Here is a 26,922-nt window from a genome sequence, read left to right on the forward strand (position 1 = left end):
TTTTTTTTTTTTTTTTAAGCCCAGAGTCTGAGCCACTAGTGCAGGGGTGTCAAACATACGAACAGTTTTATGCGGCCCGCGGGATGAGTATAACAATTGGTCAACATTTTTTAATGAAAGAAACTGCAGTTCTAAGTGTGTCCACTGGATGTCCCAATAGCAGTTTTTTGGTATCTTTGTAGATGATGCTACATATGTAAAAAAAAAAGAAAATAAACCACATTATGTTAGTGCACTAGTCGTGGAAAATGAGCAAAGTACATAAATAACTTGCTGTAATTATCCATCCATCCATTTTCTACCGCTTATTCCCTTTGGGGTCGCTGGTGCCTATCTCAGCTACAATCGGGCGGAAGGGGTGCACACCCTGGACAAGTTGCCACCTCATCGCAGGGCCTGCTGTAATTACATTTTGATATTATTTTTTATTTTGATGGATTGAAAATTAACACCAATGAGTTGACTGATGAACATTATGACATAATTTAATCAGAAAGTATAAATAACAACAAATAAAAATATAACACAAACATATAAGTGTAAAAAACAAACAACATTATGATTTGTACATTTTCAGGATGTGCTTATTCTATTTTTAAACAAAGAAAACAATCTGAAGTTGTCTTTATTTTTAAGTTATCATGCCGTGATTTTACCATTCCAGTCCACTTGAGAGTAGATTTTTCTCCACGTGGCCCCCCTCTAAAATGAGTTTGACACCCCTGATCTAAACAGATAACAGAGCATATGACGCCAAAACTGCAATTGCAACATAAATACAATATTATCATGTAAATTATTCACAAAGTATAAATAACGACAAAAAAAAAGACAGCGTAGAATTAACCGCAACATGTAAGTGTAAATAACCCCTACAAAGTTATGATTTGTACATTTTCAGAATGTGTTTGTTCTATTTTCAAACAAAGAAAACAATCTGGAAGTTGTCTTTATTTTTAAGTTATCGTGCCGTGATTTTACCAGTCCGGCCCACTTGGGAGTAGATTTTTCTCCATGTGGCCCCCCATCTAAAATGAGTTTGACACCCCTGCACTAGTGTGTGGGATTCTTTCGATTCGTCACGAGTTTGTGACGTGAAGGTTCAGCCGGGTGATACTTGAGACGGTATTGGAAAACCTTGGCAAAAATCTTCGGTGAAAAGTGGGGCGTGAGGTAATCGAGGTACCACTGTATTTGTATGCTGGGACTGGCTGGTGAGCTGCTACTCTAAACAAGATTTGTGGTAGAGAATGAATCGACAGATCTGGACTACAGGCAGGCCAGTCTAGTACCCGCACCTTTTTGTACGATGCCACGCTTCGTAGTAAAAGATGCTGGCTTTTGAACTTTGCACTTTGAACAGTCCGGATGGTTCTTTTCTGCTTTATTCCGGAGGACACGACGTCCACAGTTTCCCCCCAAAATTTGAAAGGTGGACTCGTCAGACTTCAGAACACTTTTCCACTTTGCATCAGTCCATCTTAGATGAGCTCGGGCCCAGCAAAGCCGGCACCGGTTCTGGGTGTTGTTGATAAATGGCTTTTGCTTTGCATAAGAGAGTTTTAACTTGCACTTACAGATGTAGCGACAATGTTGCGATCCGTTACACGGATCTTCACATATTGTTTATTGTTCCATTGTCTCTTTCTCCATCTGACCAGCTTACTTCCTGTTTTGTCAGTCACCTTGGTTACACACCTGGTTCTCCTTGATTACTCCCTATATAAGCCTTCCTCTTTTCTTTGTTCAGTCTGGGTTCATAATTTGTCTTTGAGCAACAGTATCGATTGACTTCACGTACGTATATTCTCGCTAGCTTTTCACGCTAAGCCTTTGTTTTATTCCAGCTCTCACGCTGATGAATTGTTTTTCCTTTTTGTGTGCCTTCGTGCCAGTCTCAGTTTTTCTGTTTTCTATTCCTAGCTTTTATGCTAGCGCCCTTGGTTTATTTTGTCTGTTAGCTCCAGTATTTTTGTTCGTAGCCTGCTTTTGTTAAGTTTAATAAATCACTTAAACTTACCATTGCTGTGTTTTTGTCGACGCATCCACGGAGGGAGAAACCCAGCATTACTATGCCAATCAGTCATTACAGACAAACTGTAATTACTGACAGTGGTTATCTGAAGTATACCTGAGCCCCGGTGGTGATACCCTTTACACACTCATGTTACTTTTTGATGCAGTACTGTCTGAGGGACCGAAGGTGACGAGCTTAGCCGCTTAAAGTTTCTGAACCTTTTGATAATATTACGGACCATAGATGTTAAATCCCTGGTTGAGAAATGTTGTTCTTAAACTGTTCGACAATTTGCTCACGCATTTGTTCTCGAAGTGGTGACCCTCGCCCCGACCTTGTTTGTGAATGACAAACAAGGGCCTCACAAAGAGCATGAAGCACATTCCATCTCAAGCAGGGTTATTGAGTACAGTAGACTCTGCGTCACGTCTGGACTGGGATGGATCATGGCCGGAACAATGTGCTGATGTTCCAGTTTGGTCTTTTTACACAGCATTGATGCATCAAGGCAGCAAAAGTGTTGCACAGACCAAATAATAAAGCATGAAAGCAGCAATTGCATTGATCTTGTTTGGCAAAAAATACCTCTGTTGATGACTATGTCCCCCATTATAAGTTCAAACACTGATGACATCTATTAAACAGACAAGAAGCAAGGAATGATGTAGAGACAGAGTTACATTTTACTCATGAGGAGAGACTAATTGGGCTGTACACTTAGTTGCAGTTCCAACCTACGCTCGAAGTCACAGCCCACATGCTCCACTATTTATTCAGGAGGTCCCTGGTTACATCGCTGGGGCTGCTTCTAAAGGAAGGGGGGTCATTTCATCAGCCCCAGTTAGACACGATATATGATTATTCAGAGATGAAAATGTGCTGACACTCGTGATATCGCCCTGTCTCTGCTTTGTCTGCATCAAGGTACTCTATGTTCACCTTTGGCAGTCAGTAGGCCTAGGTCTGGACACAAACACTGATACCAGACAACTCGCAATCCAAGATTGCAAGTTGTCCCTTTGCACAGATAGAAAAGTACAACTTCAGCACAATTGATAATAACTATAGCAACAGCCTTTAAGCACAAGAGTTGCGTGATAACTTACACATAATTATTCTAACAAGTATACCTTAGCAGTGGTAGTTTCATATTGCTGTTGTTGTCACATGGTTGCTGTTAGCGTGACCCCGGGATGCAAAAATGGTAGGCGAAGATTATTTAAATAGGTACAAAGCAGGAGAAAAATAACACAGGTTGAACAGGAACTGAGGACTCGATAGATGTAATGCAGTACACAGGCTTAGCCGCTTAGATTTTCTGAAATTTTTGATGCTATTACGGACCGTGGATGGTGGAGTCCCTAAATTCCTTGCAATAGCTGGTTGAGAATTGTTGTTCTTAAACTGTTCGACATTTTGCCCACGCATTTGTTCACAGAAGTAGCTAAAACACTGCAGACGGGGGCTGGACTTTAGCCGCTTGCTAGCTAGTCATGTCTTAAAGCACCTCCTCTTGAGGGCGTTCCAGTGTTATAACTTCACCTTTGTCTTGACTTTTTAAGCCAAAATGAGTCCATTCTCCCTTTCCTGTCTACACTCTGTGTCTGCTTGTAAGTACTCTGTGTGTGTGCAATGCTGAACATGCTCCTCTGCTCGTAAAACCAGGAATGTAATGACGTGACGAGGACGCAGGGAGTTGCGGACCGGTGCTTTTCAGAGGCGGTATAGTACCGAATATGATTCATTGGTATCTCGGTACTGTACTAACACTGACATACTGCACAAATCTATTTATTTGCACACATTGGAAGTGTCATACATCAGATATATATTATAATAGCTTCAATATAGAGGCAACTAATATACCGATATAGCTCGGTTGCTAGAGTGGCCGTGCCGGCAACTTGAAGGTTCTGGGTTCGATCCCCGCTTCTGCCGTCCTGGTCTCTGTCGTTGTGTCCTTGGGCAAGACACTTTACCCACCTGCTCCCAGTGCCACCCACACTGCTTTAATGCTTTAAATGTAATTTTAGATATTGGGTGTCATTATGTAAAAGTGCTTTGAGTCACTAGGGAAAAGCGCTATACAAAAATAATGACGGTGACCCTCACCCTATCCTTGTTTGTGAATGACTGAGCAGCTTTTATACCCAATCATGGCACCCACCTGTTCCCAATTAGCCTGCTCACCTGTGGGATGTTCCAAATAAGTGTTTGATGAGCATTCCTCAACTTTCTCAGTCTTTTTTGCCACTCGTGCCAGCTTTTTTTTGAAACATGTCAAAAAATAACAATGTTTTCCAGTTCGAACGTTAAATGTCTTGTCTTTGCAGTCTATTCAATTGAATATACCGAATTTCCTTGAATTGCCACCGGGGCGCTAATTAATTTAAAACCTCTTCTCACTCCGGCGTTTACCAAAGGCATGCAGTAAATTTAGGCCTGCGCTTGTAAATTTGAGTGTGACGTAAGGATACCATCATGAAAAGCACATTTAATTAAAAAAACGTTATTATGGTCTTACCTTTACTTATAAATGAAGTCCATGCACAGCTCCTTCTGATCAAAAGCATCGATAACTTGTTTATAGAAGTCTTCCTTATCTTTCTTCAGTTTTAAAAGTCTCTCTGTCTCGATGGAGATCTTCCTTTATTACCTCCTGCTTCGATTGAAAGTCCAGTTTAGAAAACGGTTTTATTTTAGATATGTAATCCTCCATGTTAAAAGTGCAAGCGAGAGGAAAAAATAAACACACGCTGCTCACTCTTGCTGCTTGTTGTCACTTCTTCTGCAGCCGAGTAGTCGCAAGAAGGATCACTAGCGCCCTCTACCACCAGGAGGCGGGAGTCATTTAATGACTCATATTTGACACACGCAGCTACGGTATATTAATAAAACATAGCTGCTTACTGTTCTTTTTAGCATATTCAATAGCTTGGACCTTAAATCCTACTGAATAGCTCTTAATCTTCTTCCCTTTATGCGATTTCAAATGATTGAAATCAGCCTCCTCCATTTTGAAAATGATGACAGGTGAAGTGTCACTCGTGACGTGACGAGTTTGACCCGGCGCAAATTCTAGGCAGGCGCATACTATATACCCGGCGGCAATTCAAGGAAATACGGTAAGTTGAAAAGGATTTGCAAATCATGGTATTCTGTTATTATTTACCATTTACACAATGTGACAACCAGGCCGGTTTTGGGTTTTCTATAAATGTAAAATAGAACATGGTGTTAGTTTAGGTTGTATTGGTGTGGAGTACTGTTGCGTTGAAAGTGTGTGTGTGTGTGTGTGTGTGTGTGTGTGTGTGTGTGTGTGTGTGTGTGTGTGTGTGTGTGTGTGTGTGTGTGTGTCTCAGTCACTGTGTGGAAGAAGGCCTGTGTGAGAATGTGCGTTAGTGGATGACGTCAATAAGCAAAGCTCCCGCCTCTTGCTGCGTGGGAGACAGGAGGTGTAGTGAGGAGATGTGGAGGCAAATGGCTGAAGGCAAGGCACTGATGAGCACACACACACACACACACACACACACTTACTGCTTACTGACTGCTTATGGTAGTCCATCGTATCAGATGATGACTTCCACTTCTTTTATTGGTGGGTTTTGAGGTGACTAAAAAGTCCAATACAGGAGCCACATGGTCTGTTGCAATGAAGATAGTGTTTGTTGTGGTGTTGGCTGCAGGGACCATCTTCTTCTGGTGTTTCCCTTCCCTTGCTGCTCTTCTGTGCTCTTCAAAATGTTGAAGTCCTTCATGACAAAGTTGCCTCCAAAGAGGGCGATCTGAGGCAGAGCTTTCCAGCTGTGTGTGTTGTATTCCTCACCTCTTCAGAGTTATTTTCAGTTGGTCCTTATATCTCCGAATTGTGGCCTCCTGCAGATCTCTGGCCATGATGAAGTTGACCAGACAGTAGTTGTCTCGGAAGTCTATCAACTGGCATTCTGATGGTGTGGCCGGTCCATCGCAATTGGTACTTGAGTAAAGTGGCCTCCATGCTCTTGGTACTAGTTTTGCTAAGGACTTCCGTGTGTGGCACACACACACACACACACACACACCCACACATACACACACACACACACACACACACACACACACACACACACACACACGTTATCATTTGGAATGGGGACCAAGTTGTTGTTCATGACTTGTGGGGACCCCCCTTTCTACAGGGTGTGGAAGCATAAAAAAATGATGTCAAATGGCCACTGCCCAGTTAGCTCGTACCCGTCTTTAAATCTCTGGATTGATGAAGTAATGTGCTGATCAGTCTTACTGGGGACCCTGGGGAAAAAAAGTTAATATGGTTCATGGAGACCAAATTTAAATAATTTTGCATAATTCACACACATTTGTACGTGACTACTGAGGACCTTTTAAAAAAAAAAAAACGTTTAAATGAAATATGACATGATCCTCAGAATAGAGTTACAGCTGTCCTCTTATAGGAAGTTTCACCACTTCAATGTTAAAGCAAATCCTGCATCTCCTGTGACATGACTGAAAACTGCTATTTCGCAGTAATGTGTCAGGTTGAGTTTGTGACGAACCCCAAGATGCAGAGATGACAGCAGGCATTGAGCAGGAAAACATAATTTAATGTTCAAAAATTAAGGCAAAAAACAAACCAGGAACTCGGAGACAGGAAACAGGACGCCAGGAACAGGAACTAGATGACGAGGAACAAAAAAGACAGCAGGCTGCAAACAGCTACAGGTTCAGGTACAAACGGTCGGAGCTACAAGTCGTAATGATAATAATCCAGCCAAGAGTGGAGGAACAAGCAAGTCTAAATAGCATCTGGCTGATTGACACCAGGTGCGGCCTGGTGCCAATCAGCCACAGCTGAGGGGAAAAAGCACTCAGGGATAACAGCAGGAAATAAAGACAAAATAAGAGCGCTTACAGGAAATAAGCCAAACACAGGGGAATCCTGAGGCGTTCCCAGGCCAGCCGTTAGACATAGGTGTCCTGGGTCTTCCCCGTGGCCTCCTACCGGTTGGACGTGCCCTAAACACCTCCCTAGGGAGGCGTTCGGGTGGCATCCTGACCAGATGCCCGAACCACCTCATCTGGCTCCTCTCCATGTGGAGGAGCAGCGGCTTTACTTTGAGCTCACCCTGGATTACAGACCTTCTCACCCTATCTCTAAGGGAGAGACCTGGAAACTCATTTGGGCCGCTTGTACCCGTGATCTTATCCTTTCAGTCATAACCCAAAGCTCATGACCATAGGTGAGGATGGGAACGTAGATCGACCGGTAAATTGAGAGCTTTGCCTTCCGGCTCAGCTCCTTCTTCACCACAACGGATCGATACAACGTCCGCATTACTGAAGACGCCGCACCGATCCACCTGTCGATCTCACCATCCACTCTTCCCTCACTCGTGAACAAGACTCCTAGGTACTTGAACTCCTCCACTTGGGGCAGGGTCTCCTCCCCAACCCGGAGATGGCACTCCACCCTTTTCTGGGCGAGAACCATGGACTCGGACTTGGAGGTGCTGATTCTCATTCCGGTCCAGTGAGAGCTGAAGATCCTGGCCAGATGAAGCCATCAGAACCACATCATCTGCAAAAAGCAGAGACCTAATCCCGCGGCCACCAAACCGGAACCCCTCAATGCCTTGACTGCGCCTAGAAATTCTGTCCATAAAAGTTAAGAACAGAATCGGTGACAAAGGGCATCCTTGGCGGAGTCCAACGTTGTGGGATCAATAAAAGATATCGTATCTGACCTTAAACCACAGAAATAAAATACAAACCTTTTACCTTTAGGGGATCTGTTTTTTGGTCCCCATACCGTCAGAGGTCCCCTAAAGGTGACTGTGTAAACCAGGGGTGTCCAAAGTGCGGCCCGGGGGCCATTTGTGGCCCGCAGCTAATCATTTACTGGCCCGCCACACATTCTGCAAAAATTGCAAAATTGATACTATTTCAAAAATAAAAAATAAACATTTAAAAAAAGTGGAATGAGGTGAAATCTAATGACAAAAAGTGGCAATGTTGACACAAAGCTGCCATGCAGGCAGTTTTTTTTTTCCTTTTGTCTTTTTCTTTTTTTTCCATTGCTCCAAAAAAAAGACAAAAAAAATATATGTTATTATGAATTATTACTTAAAAAATATCACTTTAAAATGTTTCATGTGGAAAAAATATTGCATATGTTGTGTGGTTGCCATATAAAAACATCAAAGTTTTGACAAAAGAGCATAAAACAAAATAATAGTTCAAACTTAAAATCGACACACAGATCTTGAAATTTAAGTGTTAAAATGAAAAAATAATAATAATAAAAATGAGTGGGAAACTTTTCGGATCTCAAATATATTTAGTAGGATTTTATTGAACTTTTCACTGTCATTACTATAAAATATGAAATAATTCAAATCAATGGTGTCCTGCATTATTGATCTTTGAGGGCTTTAATTGTTAAATAAAGGAACTCTCCTGAAGGAATCAATAAAGTACTATCTATCTATCTAAATACTGCATATTTCTTTCGTATCATGTTGTATGCTTGCATGTTCGAAATAAACTCAACTCGTACACTCATTTCAGTTTTACTATAAAAAACAAAGTTGTCTTTGACAGAAAAGCCATAAAACCTTATTTAACTTTATATCAACCTCAAGTTGATATAGAGATTTACTGTAAGCATTAAATAAAAAACAATATAATTTGACTTATTTTTAACATTTTAGTGACTGAGACCCTCTATGCTCTCCAGGAGCCCTAAGAATTAAAACAAATCCATATATTTTGTTATGGTTTGAAATGAAAAATATCCAAATGGCATGCTTACATTTTTCAGTGTGTGGCCCTCTGTGGAAAAAGTTTGGACACCCCTGGTGTAAACGGAGCGATGTCCCCATTAAGTCAGCATTGACAGAACACACACACACACACACACACACACACACACACACACACACACACACACACACACACACACACACGCGGCCATCATGGGTGGACAACACAAATTCCGTCTCATGCATTCAATTAGTTGTCAAAAGTTAAAGCAGACCTGGCTTATTGTCTGCTGGGTGCAGATGAAAAGCATCAAAGTAAGACATGTTGCTCGTGCGGGGGCGTCTTGTTGGTGGCGGCGCCTCGCGCACAAACTGATGTTTGGAGGACGATGCAGATATGGAGCTCACAATCACGCCGCCGCCAATTAGACCCGGGAGGGGAAGAACTGGGGGAGTTGTGAGGCAGCAGGGAGGGGTGGTGGGTGGAAGATCTTCTTGATCTTGCTGATCTCTTTCTCTCCTCTTGGTGTCTTGATGCTCCACGGAATATCAGGCCCCCCCGCTTATATAACTGTCCGCGCATACAGCCCTACTCTTCCTCAAAGGAATAGTGACACATTGTACAAAAGCCGTGTAACCGACAGATAAATCCAAGAAGACTTGCGGCGGAGAGCTGTGGTTTTTTTCTGTAAGTCAAAGTTAGAGTACCAATGATAGTCACACACACACCAGGTGTGGTGAAATTCGTCCTCTGTGTTCGACCCATCCCCTTGTTCACCCCCTGGGAGGTGAGGGGAGCAGTGGGCAGCAAAGATGGCCACGCCTGGGAATCATTTTTGGTGATTTAACCCCCAATTCCAACCCTTGATGCTGAGTGCCGAGCAGGGAGGTAATGGCTCCCATTTTTATAGTCTTTGGTATGACTCGGCCGGGGTTTGAACTCTCAACCTACCGATCCCAGGGCGGACACTCTAACCCAGGGGTAGGGAACCTATGGCTCTAGAGCCAGATGTGGCTCTTTCAATGACCGCATCTGGCTCTCGGATAAATCTTAGCTGACATTGCTTAACAGGATAAGTAATTAATTATTCGTCTGGTAATCACAGTGTTAAAAATAACGTTCAAAATGCAAAACATTCTCATGCATTTGTCATCGCATGGACTATGGGGTTTGTTTTTCCAGAAGGCAAAGGAAAGTTGGGGCGGGCAAGGCATGAATGTAAGTACATATTTTATTCTAACACTAACAAACTACCAAAAAAAAAGAAGCAAACAAAAGGCGCGCACAATGGCGGAGAACAAACTTGACTAATGATAACAAAAGACTAGCACAAAGGCAGACCTATGGACAAAAAACAAAAGACACTAACTTTGGCATTAATAAACAAAACTTACGTGGCATGACAAGAAGCAAGACTATGGATCGGAATGAGTGACAGAGGTAGCATGGAATGAAGTGAGTACAGAGTACAGCTAGCATGGCATGATGTGGGTAAAGAAAGGTAAAGTCGCCAGGCTGACTACCTGGAAACTACAGGTTTAAATAATGCTGTGGTGATTAGGGACGCGTGTGCAAAACGTGAGACAGGTGCGTGACATAAGGACAGGTGAAAAATAATGGGTAGTCATGGAAACAAAACAAACAAGGAAGTGCAAAAACAGGAACTGAGTGTCCAAAAAACAAACAGCACATGGCCAAACAAAAACATGACACCTTTTAATCCATCCATCCGTTTACTACCGCACCTGTTCAAGAAGTCGCCATGATGGTAAGAAGTATTTTATTTATTATTGATTAGCTTAAGAATATATATCTTAATAAAAAAAAAAAAGATACTTTTTTATACTCTAAAATGCACGCATTTTGTTGTATTCAGTGTTAAAAAATATCATTTGGCTCTCACAGAAATACATTTTAAAATATTTGTCTTTCATGGCTCTCTCAGCTAAAAAGGTTCCGGACTCCTGCTCTAACCACCAGGCCGCTGAGTTCTTTGGGATGATTACATCTCCGTCACTCCACTGTGCATGCGTGCAGCTGGCATAGGAATTAAGAAGCAGACATATTGTTGAAAATGCCAAAACATTGTTTACACATCTCACAGACTATCAGATCCACGGTCATGAAAAATACTTGCAGCCAACACATTTTCCCTTAATGCATTAGACACACCGATTGGCTACTGGGTCCCACATTGATTAGCATCAATTCGAACGGCCCATCGAATCCTAAATAACACTGCACCAGCGCCACTTAAGCACTTTGTCCAGTTCACATCTACTGTCATTTACGTGGACCCCGACTTAAACAAGTTGAAAAACTTATTGGGGTGTTACCATTTAGTGGTCAATTGTACGGAATATGTACTGTACTGTGCAATCTACTAATAAAAGTTTCAATCAATCAATCAAAAAGACAACTAGAAACACACAAGCCTCCACCAGGGGGTGCTGTAGCGTACCCAGATGTAAAACATATTTTGCACCATCAGACTTTTCATGTAAAGACATAAAGGGATGGAAAGACCTCACAACAAACTTGAAAAATCTTAACAGATGACTCTTCATTCACAATTGAAGTTAAAAAGTGGCTTTGGAGCAGGGCTGGGTGATATATTGATATACTCCATAAGTCGCGGGTTTGTCTCCGTGCGATAAAGAAAATAACAATATGGTGATATTGGAGTATATGTTCTCACAGTTGCTTTTAGCTGCGGGCATTACACTACAGGCTCTTCTCACTCTTTCTTGTCTCTGCTTCTCACAGAGACATAAAACAAGCGCACCTTCTTACATACGTCACATACGTATACGCCCTCACGGAGCAGAGAGGTAGCAGCATGGGTAACGCTAGCTGTGGTGCGAGTGGTAATACGAGAGAGAGAAGGTGCCAATCTGGTAACAAATGAAGGAAGAATTAATTCCCAAGAAAAACAGCAGGGGGTCTTTCGTCTGGCGGTAGTTTGGCTTCAAGCGGGAATATGTCCAACAGACAACCGGAATACGTCAAGTGTGGGGCTAAAGTGTTGCTACAAAAAATAGCATTACTGCTAATATGTAGCGTCATTTGAAAAGTCACCTGCTAGAAAATAAAGAGTGCATGAAACTCCGCATGTCAACATCTCCGTTCGGTGCCACACCAACAAAATGCCGGAGCAACTATTACCACATCAACACCATATGAAACAAATAGTCAACAACAGAAGGAGATAACGTCCGCAGGAACCTACCACATAGTCAAGGACATACACTATTTGATTTCCTATTATGCAGCTCATTTTTATTTGAAACTTATTGAAATATCTTGTGGGACATCATGCACAAAAGTGCACTTTTTTTGTTTTAAACTATTGTAGTGGAGTTCTGTACAAAAAGTGCACTTTAATTTAGTGTTGTTTTGATATGTCATCTTTGTGACATCATACACAAAAGTGCACTTTTTTTGTTTTAAGCTATTGTAGTGGCGTTCTGCCTCACAATACGAAGGTCCTGCAGTCCTGGGTTCAATTCCAGGCTGAGGATCTTTCTGTGTGGAGTTTGCATGTTCTCCCCGTGAATGCGTGGGTTCCCTCCGGGTACTCCGGCTTCCTCCCACTTCCAAAGACATGCACCTGGGGATAGGCCCCTCCCACCTACAAAGACATGCACCTGGGGATAGGTTGATTGGCAACACTAAATGGTCCCTAGTGTGTGAATGTGAGTGTGAATGTTGTCTGTCTATCTGTGTTGGCCCTGCGATGAGGTGGCGACTTGTCCAGGGTGTACCCTGCCTTCCGCCCGATTGTAGCTGAGATAGGCGCCAGCGCCCCCCGCGACCCCAAAAGGGAATAAGCGGTAGAAAATGGATGGATGGATAGTGGCGTTCTGTACAAAAAGTGCACTTTAATTTAGTGTTGTTTTGATGTCATCTTAGTGACATCATGCACAAAAGTGCACTCATAGCTTGTTTTAAAATGTCTTTACAATCTTGCACTTTCTGCATGAATGTTTGTGCACAAATGACATGAATGTTTGTGCCACTGCTTAATAACTGTTTAATAAATACACTTTTGGTAAATTGACTTAGTTGTGATTTTACTCTCCGCACGAAAGTTTAAAATTAGCATATATTAATGCAGTATGAAGAAGAATGTTTTAATGTAGACACAAAGACTCATCATACTGCTGTGATTATATGTATCAAGTGGCTAAGGCAAAATATCCAGATATATATTGTGTATGTAAATATCCAGATATATATGGTGTATGTACATGGCCTAAAAATATCAAGATATTAAAAAAAGACCCTATCGCTCAGCCCTACTTTGGAGCAATCAAAGCTGCTCACACGGTCAATAAGGTGGCCACTATGATTGACACGTCCACTTAATGTGTTTTGTATTTATCATTTTGTTGTAAATTGTGAGGTGTGTCTGTTAAAGTCCTGGTATTTTTCACAAATGGTGAAAGATGTGAACAAGAGCCTGCATTGTCTAGTGATGATGTAAATGAGGTGTGGTTATATTGTATATTAAGTATGTGTCCATGAAAGGGCATTTTATGACTTTTCTTAATTTGATTACATGCTATAATATAATGTTATTGTGATAATTGTATTGCATGATTTGTGTATCCTTTAATTGAGGTAGCCAGGGACTGCAGATGGAAATGAGCTATTTAGCTATAATCTGGTACAGAACATATCTGTCTTTGAGCTAAATGTTTCTGTGCATTGTCCCTTCAAATAAAGACTAAACTCAACTAAGCTCACAAAGAGCATGTAACACATTTCATATTCATCAGGGTTATTGGGTACGGTAGACTCTCCGCCACGTCTGGACCGGGATAGATAATGTGCTGATGTTCCAGTTTGGTCTTTTACACAGCATTGATGCATCGTATATATATATATATATATATATGTATATATATATATATATATATATATATATATGTATATATATATATATATATATATATATATATATATATATATATATATATATATATATATACATATATATATATGTATATATATGTATATATATATTAGGGGTGTAACGGTACACAAAAATTTCGGTTCGGTATGTACCTCGGTTTAGAGGTCACGGTTCCGTTCATTTTCGGTACAGTAAAAAATCAACAAAATATAAATAGTTTGGTTATTTATTTACCAAATTTGTAAACAATGGCTTTATCCTTTTAACATTGGGAACACGACAATAATTCTGCCCACGTTAATCCACATTAAACTGCCTTAAATAAAATGAAAAAAAAGTCTACATATAAAAAGTGCAACATTAAACCGTTTCCATTAAAACGGTTTCAAGTCAACTCATCATGCTTAATTTATTACAGCATTTGGGAAGTCTGTAGTTGACTTTTATTATATTAATGTTGTATTTTTATCAACATGTGATAGCAGGGACCCTGCAATTCAAAACTAGGCTGCTACATTACTAATGATTCATGTAACTATAGCTGAAAAAAATTGTACAACAGCAATGGGAGAGACTATTCATCCCTGAACACCATGGAGTTCAATGAAATAACAGACAGACAGGGCTTTGCTGCCCCTAACACACTCGCACACACTCACACAGCAAAATGAGCTAACGTTACGCTAAAAGCTAATTAGCCCTCACCTCAAGCCTATATTGTGAGCTAGCTGAGCTGCAGTTTAAGTTTCTAGAAGGTCAACAGGCTCATAGTGATGTTTGTAATAGTTGTGACTGGGAAGTGTTTAGTATAATTTGGGTAGAGTCCGCTGCTAGACGAATATCTGCTCCACGCTAAAGCATTGACTACATCGTTCTGAAGTCTGAATACGCACTGCTGATTGGCTGTTACATCGCTCTGAATACACACTTCTGATTGGCTTTGTATGTAACCAATCAGATGGTTGTGTGGGCGGGACAATGAGACAGAGACAGAAAGCAGAGCAGCTTGTGAAGACTTCTGCTTCCAAACTTGTTCAGTATGCCCGCGTGCCGAACCGAAACCCCCGTACCGAAACGGTTCGATACAAATACACATTTTTTTTTACCCAACGCGGCCCTTGAGTCAAAAAGTTTGGCCACCCGCTGGTTTATGTAATTGACATGGGGAAGGGGCGGAGAGATATGTGTGTTGCCCAGTGGCCTCACAGCAGCACATAGTTCAATAACTGCTTGAGGAGTTTCCATCATGGAGGTTGTAGGTTTTTTAACGAGTTTTTTGTGTATTTGTCACCTCTGTCTTCTAGATTCTGGTCAAGTTGAATCCTAAACTTCAGCCCATGCTTGACATGATCCAAGCCAACAGGGCCAAGTGGGAGGAGCTCAACCACGAGCGACAACGGGGCCACGGCGTTCCCGCCCCTGCCGGCCCCTGCGGCGTCACTGAGGGCCCGGAGAACCTGGCCCGCACAGTCCACAAGACGGGCGGCGCTGCTGACCACTTGGCGTCTAAATCTGTCGGTTAGCTTCCAGTTAGCCAGGCAGGGCGCACTTCTTCCATCCTCTTCTCCATGCTGGCCTTCAACTTGTGCAGCGCATGCCAGCGTTCTCCTCGCACACCGGCTGGCACGTGTGCTAAAGGTTGTCTGCAGAGATGGTCCACGCCGCCACCGCACCAGCCCACGCCATGCAGGAAGTATGTCAGCTCACTATTCTGGCCATCGCACACCAAGGCGTGGCCTAATATTGGGGAGGTGATGCTTGTGGCCACTCTCTGTAAAATGTGTACATAGGCGTTTGAGAACCGTGTTGCGTTCAAGTGCGCTCCCAAAACTCTGGATTGTCTTGTGGCCGTAGAAGGATGAAGTGTTGCAGGAGAGGCGGCTGCAATCTTCCACTTCCTTCCCTCTTGTGCCTTGTTTCAAACAGTCCCGTGGAAAATGCATGCCCTCCTAACACACACACACAAACACACACACGCACACACACATAGACACTTACACACACACACACACACACACACACACGCACGCACACCCACACACACACACACACACACACACACACACACACACACACACACACACACACACACACACACAAACATTCTCGTATGTTACCTTCTTGAGACATCCAAAAATATAAAAAAGCTTGTTGTAAAATATTAGTTGGAATTTCACAAGAAAAAGATTACAATTTTCTGAGGAAAAAATGATAATAAATGCATACCGTATTTCATTGAATTGCCGCCGGGGCGCTAATTAATTTAAATAATAATTTAAAACCTCTTCTCACTCCGGCGCTTACCAAAGGCATGTGGTAAATTTAAGCCTGCACTTATAAATTTGAGTGTGATGTAAGGATACCATCATGAAAAGCACATTTAATAAAAAAAACGTTATTATGGTCTTACCTTTACTTATAAATGAAGTCCATGCGCAGCTCCTTCTGATCAAAAGCATCGATAACTTGTTTATAGAAGTCTTCTTTATCTTTCTTCAGTTTAAAAAGTCTCTCTGTCTCGATGGAGAGCTTCCTTTATTTTATTTTAGATATGTAATCCTCCATGTTAAAAGTGCAAGCGAGAGGAAAAAATAAAGGATCGCTGCTCACTCTTGCTGCTTGTTGTCACTTCTTCTGCAGCCGAGTAGTCGCAAGAAGGATCACTAGCGCCCTCTACCACCAGGAGGCGGGAGTCATTTAATGACTCATATTTGACACACGCAGCTACGGTATATTAATAAAACATAGCTGCTTACTGTTCTTTTTAGCATATTCAATAGCTTGGACCTTAAATCCTACAGAATAGCTCTTAATCTTCTTCCCTTAATGCGATTTCAAATGATTGAAATCAGCCTCCTCCATTTTGAAAATGATGACAGGTGAAGTGTCACTCGTGACGTGACGAGTTTGACCCGGTGGAAATTCTAGGCAGGTGCACACTATATACCCGGCGGTATTTCAAGGATATACAGTAATTATAATAGAAGTCGTAATTTTACTCAAGGCAAGTCAAAGTTTTACAACAAAAACTGGGCATTAGTACAATAAAAGTAGGAATTTCCCTCAATAACAGTCACGATTTTACAAGAAAAGCTTAACATTCCGGCATTTTTACAAAGAGTCGTAATTTTGCTCGTCAAAAGTCACCACTTTTATAAGAAAACTTTAAAATGTTGGCCAAATTATAATAATAATCTGAATTTTAGCTTTGCAAAATTATGACCAAAAGTCATAATTTAAAAAAATTTCAGTTTTACAAGAACAAAAGATGGCAGTATTGGGACAATAGTCAGAATTTTATGACAAATGTCACCATTTTGCATTAAAAAGTAATAATTTCATGAGAAAATATTGCAATATTACAGAAACAGAAAGAATATGAGAAAATGTTCCCAGTTTTATAAGAAAAAAGTCGACGCATTGTGAGAAAGACTACTTTGTTATTTTTTTTATTTTTATTCTTTGTTTGTAATTGTTTTTTAATCTTCATTATTGACTTCAAGTTATTACAGTATGTCTCTATATACTTATTTTTTTAATACATTTTGGCCAAAAGGGGCACATTTTTATTTCTTGCAAACACTTGTTATTTCATATGTTGACCAGAAGGGGGAGCACTTTTAAAAGTGACACCGTCAATTTGAAAAAGCCCTCCTTTTTGGGAGCACCCTCCGTTTGATAGACGTCACCAGCAGGGGTGCAAGTGAGACATTCTCTATTGGGACCATGATTTATGTCACCTCCTCATATGGAAGCTACTTTTCCTTGTTGATGTCTCAAGAAGGGTAGAAATACAAGAACACACACACACACACCTCTGATGGATCTTGTCCCATCATCAGCGTGATTCAAAGGTCCTTAAGGGTGCAGACTGTTTTCATCACTTAGCCTTCATGAACCCAACAAAACATTTAGATTTTTAACTTTTTAACTGAAAAGGTTTCACTAAAACATAAGCAAGCAGGAATTACAGCACAGTGATTTAGTACCTTCATTTTTCAGGGGATCAAAAAATGTATTTCTTTTTTGTCCCAAGGCGATGATTCCTCCTTTGAGAAGCACGATGAAAGTAACAGGAGTGAGTTTTTAGCGTAGAATGATCAAATACAAACAACTTATTGATATTAATCACGTCACAGCGATTCAACAAAATACACAACTAGCATCAAAAGATAATATTCAGTACTGTGTGATAAGAACGATCTTCTCAGTAGAAACAGAAGACACATTCAACTTAATGGCAAAGACTTCTTCCCGGGACGAACATAACAACTGGACAGCACAGTTATCAGCGTTTAATGTTAAATAATGAACATTTATTTTATTGTTAAACCTTTATGTACTCAAAAAAGTACAGAAAATTGTTGCTGCTGAGTACTGTTATTAATTCCAAAGTTCTGGGAAAAAAGTACTCATCGATATTTGATGGCTGCAAAGGATTTTTTTTTATCCAAGTATTAAAAAAGATTGTATTTACTAGGGGGGTAACGGTACACAAACATTTTGGTTCGGTACATACTTCGGTTTAGAGGTCACAGTTTGGTTCATTTTCGGTACGGTAAGAAAACAACAAAATATAATTTTTTTGTTTTTTTATTTACCAAATTTGCAAAATCTTCCAATTCTTAGTGGAATATTTGATGTGAAGTAATGGGAACCTTGGATAGGTCAATAATTCTTAATAACATTGATTTTGATTCAATATTATGTTTTGAGCAATGACAGCTTGAAAGAAAAAAAAACACAGCTTTGTTTTATTAGTCAACATTGCAACTTTTTCTAAATGACATTTAACCTTCAAGCTTTTTTATTTCACTTTTGTTTATGTTTTTGTTTATTTTAATAGTAGTTTTAGAATGTGCCGTGGGCCTTTAAAACATTAGCTGGGGGCCACAAATGACCTGCGGGGCACACTTTTGACACCCCTGCTTTAGATAATAAAAAATCAAATCTGATAAATCAATAGATGAAAATCCGAGCCTGGCGACACATGAGCGGTCATCATAACTCTCTCTCTCTCTCTCTCTCTCTCTATCTCTCTCTCTCTCTCTCTCTCTCTCTGCCCCTCCTTCACAAATGCTGCTGAGCGCACAATTGGTTTTGTTTTTAACTCCTTCCTAACCCTCAACATACATTGTTAATACACGCAACCACAACTCAAATTGCCGGACATTTGAGGCATTTAAGAAACTCTGCCCTGACCGTCCGGCAAAAGAGGACATGTCCGGTGCTAGCAGTGACCGGACTACGATAAACTGACCATACCTCCTCTTTTCACCGGATATGTCCTCTTTGGCAGGGCTGTCCGGGTGGAGTTTCTTAAATGCCTCAAATGTCCGGCATTTTGAGTATTGTTTACGCTACTTAATATGTCCGTTGAGAAACTCGTTCGGTACACCTCTGCACCGAACCGAAACGGTTCAATACAAATACACGTACCGTTACACCCCTAGTATTTAGAAATATGCCCGCCCCTTAAAACAGAGATGAACGTGTTAAAGATGATTATATTTGTTTGTATTTTTAGACTTAGACTTCCTTTTTATTGTCATTCAGATTTGAACTTTACAGCACAGATAAGAACGGAATTTTGTTGCATTAGCTCATGGTAGTGCAGGATATCCATTATTTTTGGTACGAAATATAGGATTTTGAAGCAAAACAATGTCTAGCTGCAATCAAACAACTAGATGAGACCAAAGCAATCATTGCGCACTGTTCAGTATCGTGGCCACTGATTGGCTCAGCCCTAAGCAGCATTACAACAACTGACTAAGCAGCATTACAACAACTAACTAAGCAGCATTACAACAACTGACTAAGCAACATTACAACAACTGACTAAGCAGCATTACAACAACTGACTAAGCAGCATTACAACAACTGACTAAGCAGCATTACAACAACTGACTAAGCAGCATTACAACAGCTGACTAAGCAGCATTACAACAACTGACTAAGCAGCATTACAACAACTGACTAAGCAGCATTACAACAACTGACTAAGCAGCATTACAACAACTGACTAAGCAGCATTACAACAACTGACTAAGCAGCATTACAACAACTGACTAAGCAGCATTACAACAACTGACTAAGCAACATTACAACAACTGACTAAGCAGCATTACAACAACTGACTAAGCAGCATTACAACAACTGACTAAGCAGCATTACAACAACTGACTAAGCAACATTACAACAACTGACTAAGCAGCATTACAACAACTGACTAAGCAGCATTACAACAACTGACTAAGCAGCATTACAACAACTGACTAAGCAGCATTACAACAACTGACTAAGAGTACACAATGCTGTTATTCTCATGATTTAAAAATGTTTGATTTATTTAGGCGAGGGAGGTCAAGTTTTGTGTTATATATAACTTGCTCAGTGGCACAGTGGTTAGAGCAGGGGTCAGCAACCTTTTTGAAAGCAAGAGCTACTTCTTGGGTACTGATTAATGCCAAGGGCTCCCAGTTTGATACACACTTCAATAAATAGCCAGAAATAGCCAATTTGCTCAATTTACCTTAAACTCTATGTTATTATTAATGAATGATATTTATCTTTGTGGAAACACTGATCATCTTAATGATTTCTCACAATATGTTTGATGACATGTTTTAAATAGGTTAAAATCCAATCTGCACTTTGTTAGAATATATAACAAATTGGACCAAGCTATATTTCTAACAAAGACAAATCATTATTTCTTCTAGATTTTCAAGAACAAAAATTTAAAAATAAATTCAAAAGACTTTGAAATAAGATTTAAATTTGATTCTACAGTTTTTCTAGATTTGCCAGAATATTTCCATTTTTATTTTAATCATAATAAGTTTGAAGAAATAATTCACAAATATTCTGTCGAAAAAATAGCAGCTAAAATGAAGAATTAAATAAAAATGTATTTATTATTCTTTACAATCAAAAAATAATAATTTACTTGAACATTAATTTAAATTGTCAGGAAAGAAGAGGAAGGAATTTAAAAGGTAAAAAGGTATATGTGTTTAAAAATCCTAAAATCATTTTTAAGGTTGTATTTTTCTCTAAAATTGTCTTTCTGAAAGTTATAAGAAGCAAAGTGAAAAAAAAAAAAAGAATTTATTTAAACAAGTCTTTAAAATATTTTCTTGGATTTTCAAATTCTATTTGAGTTTTGTCTCTCTTAGAATTAAAAATGTCGAGCAAAGCGAGACCAGCCTGCTAGTAAATAAATACAATTTAAAAAATAGAGGCAGCTCACTGGTAAGTGCTGCTATTTGAGCTATTTTTAGAACAGGCCAGCGGGCGACTCATCTGGTCCTTACGGGCGACCTGGTGCCCGCCTTGGTGACCCCTTGGTTATAGTGTGTGGTTGTGAGTTCAAACCCTGGCCGAGTCATACCAAAGACTATAAAAATGGGAGCCATTATTACCTCCCCGCTTGGAACTCAGCATTAAGGCTTGTAATTGGGAGTTAAATCACCGAAAAATGATTCCTGGGTGTGGCCACTGATGCTGCTCACTGCTCCCCTCACCTCCCAGGGGGGGAACAACGGTGATGGGTCACCACAAGTTTCACCACACCTAGTGCGTGTGTGGCCCTGCGATGAGGTGGCGACTTGTCCAGGGTGTACCCTGCCTTCCGCCCGATTGTAGCTGAGATAGGCGCCAGCACCCCCCGCGACCCCGAAAGGGAATAAGCGGTAGGAAATGGATGTATTTTGTGTGTGTGTGTGTGTGTGTGTGTGTGTGTGTTGTGTGTTGTGTGTTGTGTGTGTGTGTGTGTGTGTGTGTGTGTGTGTGTGTGTGTGTGTGTGTGTGTGTGTGTGTGTGTGTGTGACTATCATTGGTACTTTAACTTAACTTCCAGCCATCCATTGTCTACCGCTTGTCCCTTTTGGGGGTGCTGGCGCCTGTCTCAGCTGCATACGGGCGGAAGGTGGCGTACGCCCTGGACAAGTCTTCAACACAGACAGACAGCATTCACACATTTAGTGCTGCCAATCAACCTCTCCCCAGGTGCATGTCCTTGACTTAATATGGAAAGATCCATCCCGCACGTCACAGGTGACGTCACGCTAACATCACGTGACACCTCGGACGAAGGCTGCAGAGGCGAGGTCGCCGAAACTTGTCAGGTACGAAACTTGACTTTACTTGCCTGTGTGAATCAAGCATTTTTATTAATACACAACAGAAAGATAAATGAACCTCTTCAACGCGCTAATGTTGAAAAACGCATTAAGAAGGTCGTAATATGAAAATATGAACTAACGTATGGCGGCCATATCCGGAATGACTAACCGCGATAAACGAGGGCTGGCTGTAATTCCTACAAAAAAATGTACATTTTTATTTGTGTGAAACCTGGTTTTTACTGTACTGAGGAAGCGCCATGAACTACACACATGTGCCTTGATGACGTCACCAAAAAAAGTAAGTCATTTAATCTACCGAATCGACTCTTAAAGTTGCATTTACTCGTCTTACATTTGGCCTTTCCCCCCCCCCCCCCCCCCCCCCTCCCCCTCAGCGCTCGCCAATTACAACTTTGATACAAGTCTTCGAGACTGAAGTCGTCACGAATATATTTTTTACACGAACGTTACAGTCGTGACCAGGCCTGGACGTATGAGACGTTCACGTTGCATGGGTTTTAATGCGCCGCGTTGCGTTCAAGGACACGCCGGGCATGTAGCAGCCACGGCAGAACCCGACGAATACCTCGGATTTCCACCACGTCACACTCAGATGAAACATGCATGCGTTCCAATTGCATGACGATGTTCTATTTTTCTATCCGTCCTCTCCTCAGATCGTATATTTTGATGACGTCACGTGTTTCTTGTGTGTTTTTTGACATGTTTGGGGGCGTGGTCGGCATGTAATCACTTTCAATTAAAATGATGCTGCTATATGAACTCTGTTTCGTTTCACTCGGTGACGTGCTGCCCTCCTGTGGACACAATTATATTAGCACCCTGGATCTTTTCAATGAAATATAACGGTAACGTGCTGCCCTCCTGTGGACACAATTATATTAGCACCCTGGATCTTTCAATGAAATGCGGCAGCCGCAGTGCATGATTCATAAACAAGTCAGCGGAATGTGAAAAATCAACTTGAAAGATATTGAATAATGAAAATGTAAATATAGGCTTATTAGTGTAAATTACGCACATGAAAAATGTTAACGAGCACCGAAGGGGAGCTGCATACATACATTCATACAAATGCATGAATTGGAAAAGCTGCAGAACATCTCAGGCTCCATCAGGGGCTGCGCGCGCAGCTGCCGCTGGCAATGACGTCAGCGGGCATTGCGTAGGCGGCTTGCGTGGGAGAAAAATGACTCTGAAATGAGGATGCATTCAGGGGGTGAAAGGATGCCGTGTGAAAAGAAGATCATGTAAATATAATCATCATTTATATAAGGTTTCTACATGTAGTGCAATGAAACAAATAAAACACCCAAAGAGGAATGTTTTAGGTGGATTTATTGCACAAAGGGCGTAGACAAAAACAGTAAACACACTGAACGTTACTTGAGAAAATAACAAAAGGGAATTTGATTAGATTCAAAATCACACATTTTTTGACACAAGTTAAAAAATCGATGTCATGTCAGGCAGCAGCAGCTCCCTAATCAACCATTTTCTTAGGGAACTTCTCAAAAAGGACAAGACAGCGACACACTTTTAGACGCACCTGCACACACCTGCTGAATGATTTAGTAAATATTATCGTGACCTGTAGGCAAACGACAAGCAAATTATCTCCCAAATCTGCTTTATTTTTTCCTTTTAATCCCTTATTTTGTCCGCCATAGTCGTAACACTAATTCAAAACTTGGGACATAAATGCTTTCCACTGCAGACATATGCTTATTAGTAAGGTTTTACTTTACAGTAGCGTACAGTTGCACTGCAGATGTTCCCAATGTTTGGCTGACTCAGCAACAAAATAGTAGCAAACTATTAGGAACGATGCAATTCTGCTTGAAACTACAATAATAGAAACAAAACATGTACTGTATGTCCACATTCTGCAACATAACATACAGTTGCAGTCTCAATTATTTGACCCATATTATAATTCCATTTATTTTCAAAGACTTACAATAGATGGCCAATTTAATCAAGGCTAGTTTTGAAATAATGAAATTTGTTTGATTTATTGCAAAAATACTGCACATATATAAAGTTACATGTTAGTAAAAATACACTTTACAATGATTAATGAGGCATAATTTTGACTGCAACTGTAAATAGAACATTCATTTAAAAAAACAAGGACCTTAAATAAAAACCAAGTATGTTTTCTTCTTAAATATAGGACAGTTATATGAATTTCTCAGAAATAAAACCACATCATTAAACTCAGAGCTAAGTGGTTTTCATTCGACTGAATCAAAGTTTCATTAAAAAAAAAAATCAAATTAACAAAATTGGAGATACCTGTTTGTCGTGACAAAATCAAAGTTACATAAAGTGATTAAAAAAATGTAATCAACAAAATTGGAAATACTTTTTTCCATAAGACAGTTAATTATATATTTTTAAAAAATCAAAATTGATCTTTTTAAATGGCAAATAAACAAAAGACAAACTAATATCAATCCAATGCGGATTTTGCGTCCAATGTCGCGTACATTACACACAAAATGGGTCATATTTGCATAATTCTGATTCCAAAAAATATGCAGTATGGTTTGCACGGTCGCACGTGTTCAGTCTTTGGTTGACAAGAGCGACCTCACGCCCAGGTAACATGGCCGCACTGAGAAGGCGGGGTTTCAAAAAAAAAAGTACGCACACCTCTTGGTGATCAGTAACACGTCAAAGGAGCTTTGGATGGGAAACACAAACACGAGATTAAAGTGTGAAATGAGGGTTGCATAATATCAAAAGAAAAGGTTTTATTGTTGCGTCGTGCTGGCGAGACGACGCCATGGCGAGGGGGGGGGGGGTGGAGCGGGGGGGAAGGGGGAAGGCAGGCAAAGCTTTCAAAAGGCACAGAGCTTCAGTAACTAGTGAGGCGACGCCGACTCGGGCGTCAGTCAGTCATGACGTTTGCATGAGCGGACAAAATGGCACCGGGTGACGCGGGAGATGGCGCTCGTAGAATCTTCTTGCTCAGAGGAGGTTCCTGTTGCCGAAGATGTTGTTGGGGTCCACGTAGTCCTTGACGGACTGCAGCATCCCCAAGCCCACCTGGGAGATGCTCTCCCTCAGCCACTCCTTGCGAAGTTTCCCCACTGCCGGGAGACACAATGAATGAATGAATGGATGGATGGATGAGGAACAGGAAGGGTGTGTGTGTGTGTGTGTGTGTGTGTGTGTGTGTGTGTGTGTGTGTGTGTGTGTGTGTGTGTGTTCTCTTGTATTTCTCCCCTTCTCGAGACATCAACATGGAAGTAGCTTCCATACGAGAACCGGTGAACAAAGTTAGGACCGAAATCATGTTCCCATTGCTTCCAACATAGATGCAAATACTAGAGTCCGTGAACATTGCTCCAAAGTCAGGATTTTTTTAGGTTGATTTAATGTGCATACAAAAGTAAACATTGACAGGTGCAAAAGCAGACATGTATGATAAAACAAGACGGCAGCTAAAGAAGGACTTCCTTATTCATCCCCGGAAAAAGTGCTCCCCCTGTGGTCAACATATGAAATAACAAGTGTGTTTAAGAAATTGGCCAAAATGTATTAAAAAAAAAAACAACTAAATATGTATATATATATACTGTAATAACTTTTCAAAAATAATATTTTTATTAATAGTTTTACAATTATTAAAAAAAAACGTCTTTTCTCACGATGTGCCAACTTTTTTCTTACAAAATCGGGAACAATTTCTCATATTTTTCTGTTTCTGTAATATTGCAGTATTTCTTATAAAATTATTTTTGATGTAAAAGTATTCCTTTTTAATGCAAAATGGTGACATTTGTCATCAAAAACGCTGACTTTAATCACAATATTGCCAATTTTTTTGTTATTCTTGTAAAATAGTGAAATTTTTTGCGTAAAATTATGAATTTTTTAAAATAATTTTGCCAAGTAAAGCTCCAATTATCATAATTTTGCCCAGATTCTAAAGTTTCCTTACAAAATATTGACTTTTGTCGAGTAAAATTACAACACTTTTCACAAAATTGCCAAAGTTTAAGTTTTTCTTGTGAAATTGTGACTTTTTTCTTCTAAAATTCCAACTCATTTTTCCCAAAAAGCTTTTTTATATTTGCATAGTATGTATTTATTATTCATGTTGTAAATACACATCTTTATATCTCTAGAAAGGCTGGTCCTAAAGAGGGAGGCATTTTTCTCAGGTCCCAAGAAGGTAAGAAGTACACAAATGTGTGTGTGTGTGTGTGTGTGTGTGTGTGTGTGTGTGTGTGTGTGTGTGTGTGTGTGTGTGTGTGTGTGTGTGTGTTCTTGTACTTCTCCCCTTCTCGGGACATCAACATGGAAGTAGCTTCCATACGAGAACCGGTGAACAAAGTTAGGACCGAAATCATGTTCCCATTGCTTCCAACATAGAGGTAAATACTAGAGTCCGTGAACATTGCTCCAAAGTCAGGATTTTTTTTGGTTGATTTAATGTGCATACAAAAGTAAACATTGACAGGTGCAAAGGCAGACAGGTATGATAAAACAAGACTGCAGCTAAAGAAGGACTTCCTTATTCATCCCCAGAAAAAGTGCTCCCCCTGTGGTCAACATATGAAATAACAAGTGTGTGTAAGAAATTGGCCAAAATCTATTTAAAAAAAAACCTAAATAAATATGTATATAGAGACATACTGTAATAACTTTTCAAAAATAATATTTTTATTAATAGTTTTACAATAAAAAAAAGCGGTCTTTTCTCACAATGTGCCAACGTTTTTCTTACAAAATCGGGAACAATTTCTCATATTTTTCTGTTTCTATAATATTGCAGTATTTCTTATAAAATTACTTTTGATGTAAAAGTATTCCTTTTTAATGCAAAATGGTGACATTTGTCATCAAAAATGCTGACTTTAATCACAATATTGCCAATTTTTTGTTGTTCTTGTAAAATAGTGACATTTTTTGAGTAAAATGATGAATTTTTTTGATAATTTTGCCAAGTAAAGCTCCGATTATTATAATTTTGCCCAAATTCTAAAGTTTTCTTACAAAATATTGACTTGTCGAGTAAAATTACAACACTTTTCAAAAAATTGCCAAAGTTTAAGTTT

General features: G+C 40.1%; 2 protein-coding genes across 13 annotated transcripts in view; one reads left to right on the plus strand and one right to left on the minus strand.

The window, feature by feature from the left end:
- Window positions 1-26,922, plus strand: part of pde11a (phosphodiesterase 11a) — a 154,103-nt gene that overhangs the window by 125,261 nt on the left and 1,920 nt on the right. For 6 of the 12 annotated variants that reach the window (XM_061880172.1, XM_061880173.1, XM_061880174.1 and 3 more), the window contains 2 exons: window positions 15,002-21,829; window positions 25,990-26,036. In XM_061880172.1, coding sequence (XP_061736156.1) covers window positions 15,002-15,220 — 219 coding nt within the window. In that variant the 3' untranslated portion in view covers window positions 15,221-21,829; window positions 25,990-26,036. The remainder of the gene's footprint in view (window positions 1-15,001; window positions 21,830-25,989; window positions 26,037-26,922) is intronic. The other 6 variants (XM_061880175.1, XM_061880180.1, XM_061880179.1 and 3 more) reach the window with 2 other exon arrangements.
- Window positions 23,172-26,922, minus strand: part of agps (alkylglycerone phosphate synthase) — a 102,083-nt gene continuing 98,332 nt past the window's right edge. Inside the window, exon 20 of the mRNA XM_061880185.1 lies at window positions 23,172-24,948. Coding sequence (XP_061736169.1) covers window positions 24,827-24,948 — 122 coding nt within the window. The 3' untranslated portion in view covers window positions 23,172-24,826. The remainder of the gene's footprint in view (window positions 24,949-26,922) is intronic.

The sequence above is a fragment of the Nerophis ophidion genome, linkage group LG19, assembly GCF_033978795.1.
Source record: "Nerophis ophidion isolate RoL-2023_Sa linkage group LG19, RoL_Noph_v1.0, whole genome shotgun sequence".
In the NCBI taxonomy this organism is placed as follows: domain Eukaryota; kingdom Metazoa; phylum Chordata; class Actinopteri; order Syngnathiformes; family Syngnathidae; genus Nerophis; species Nerophis ophidion.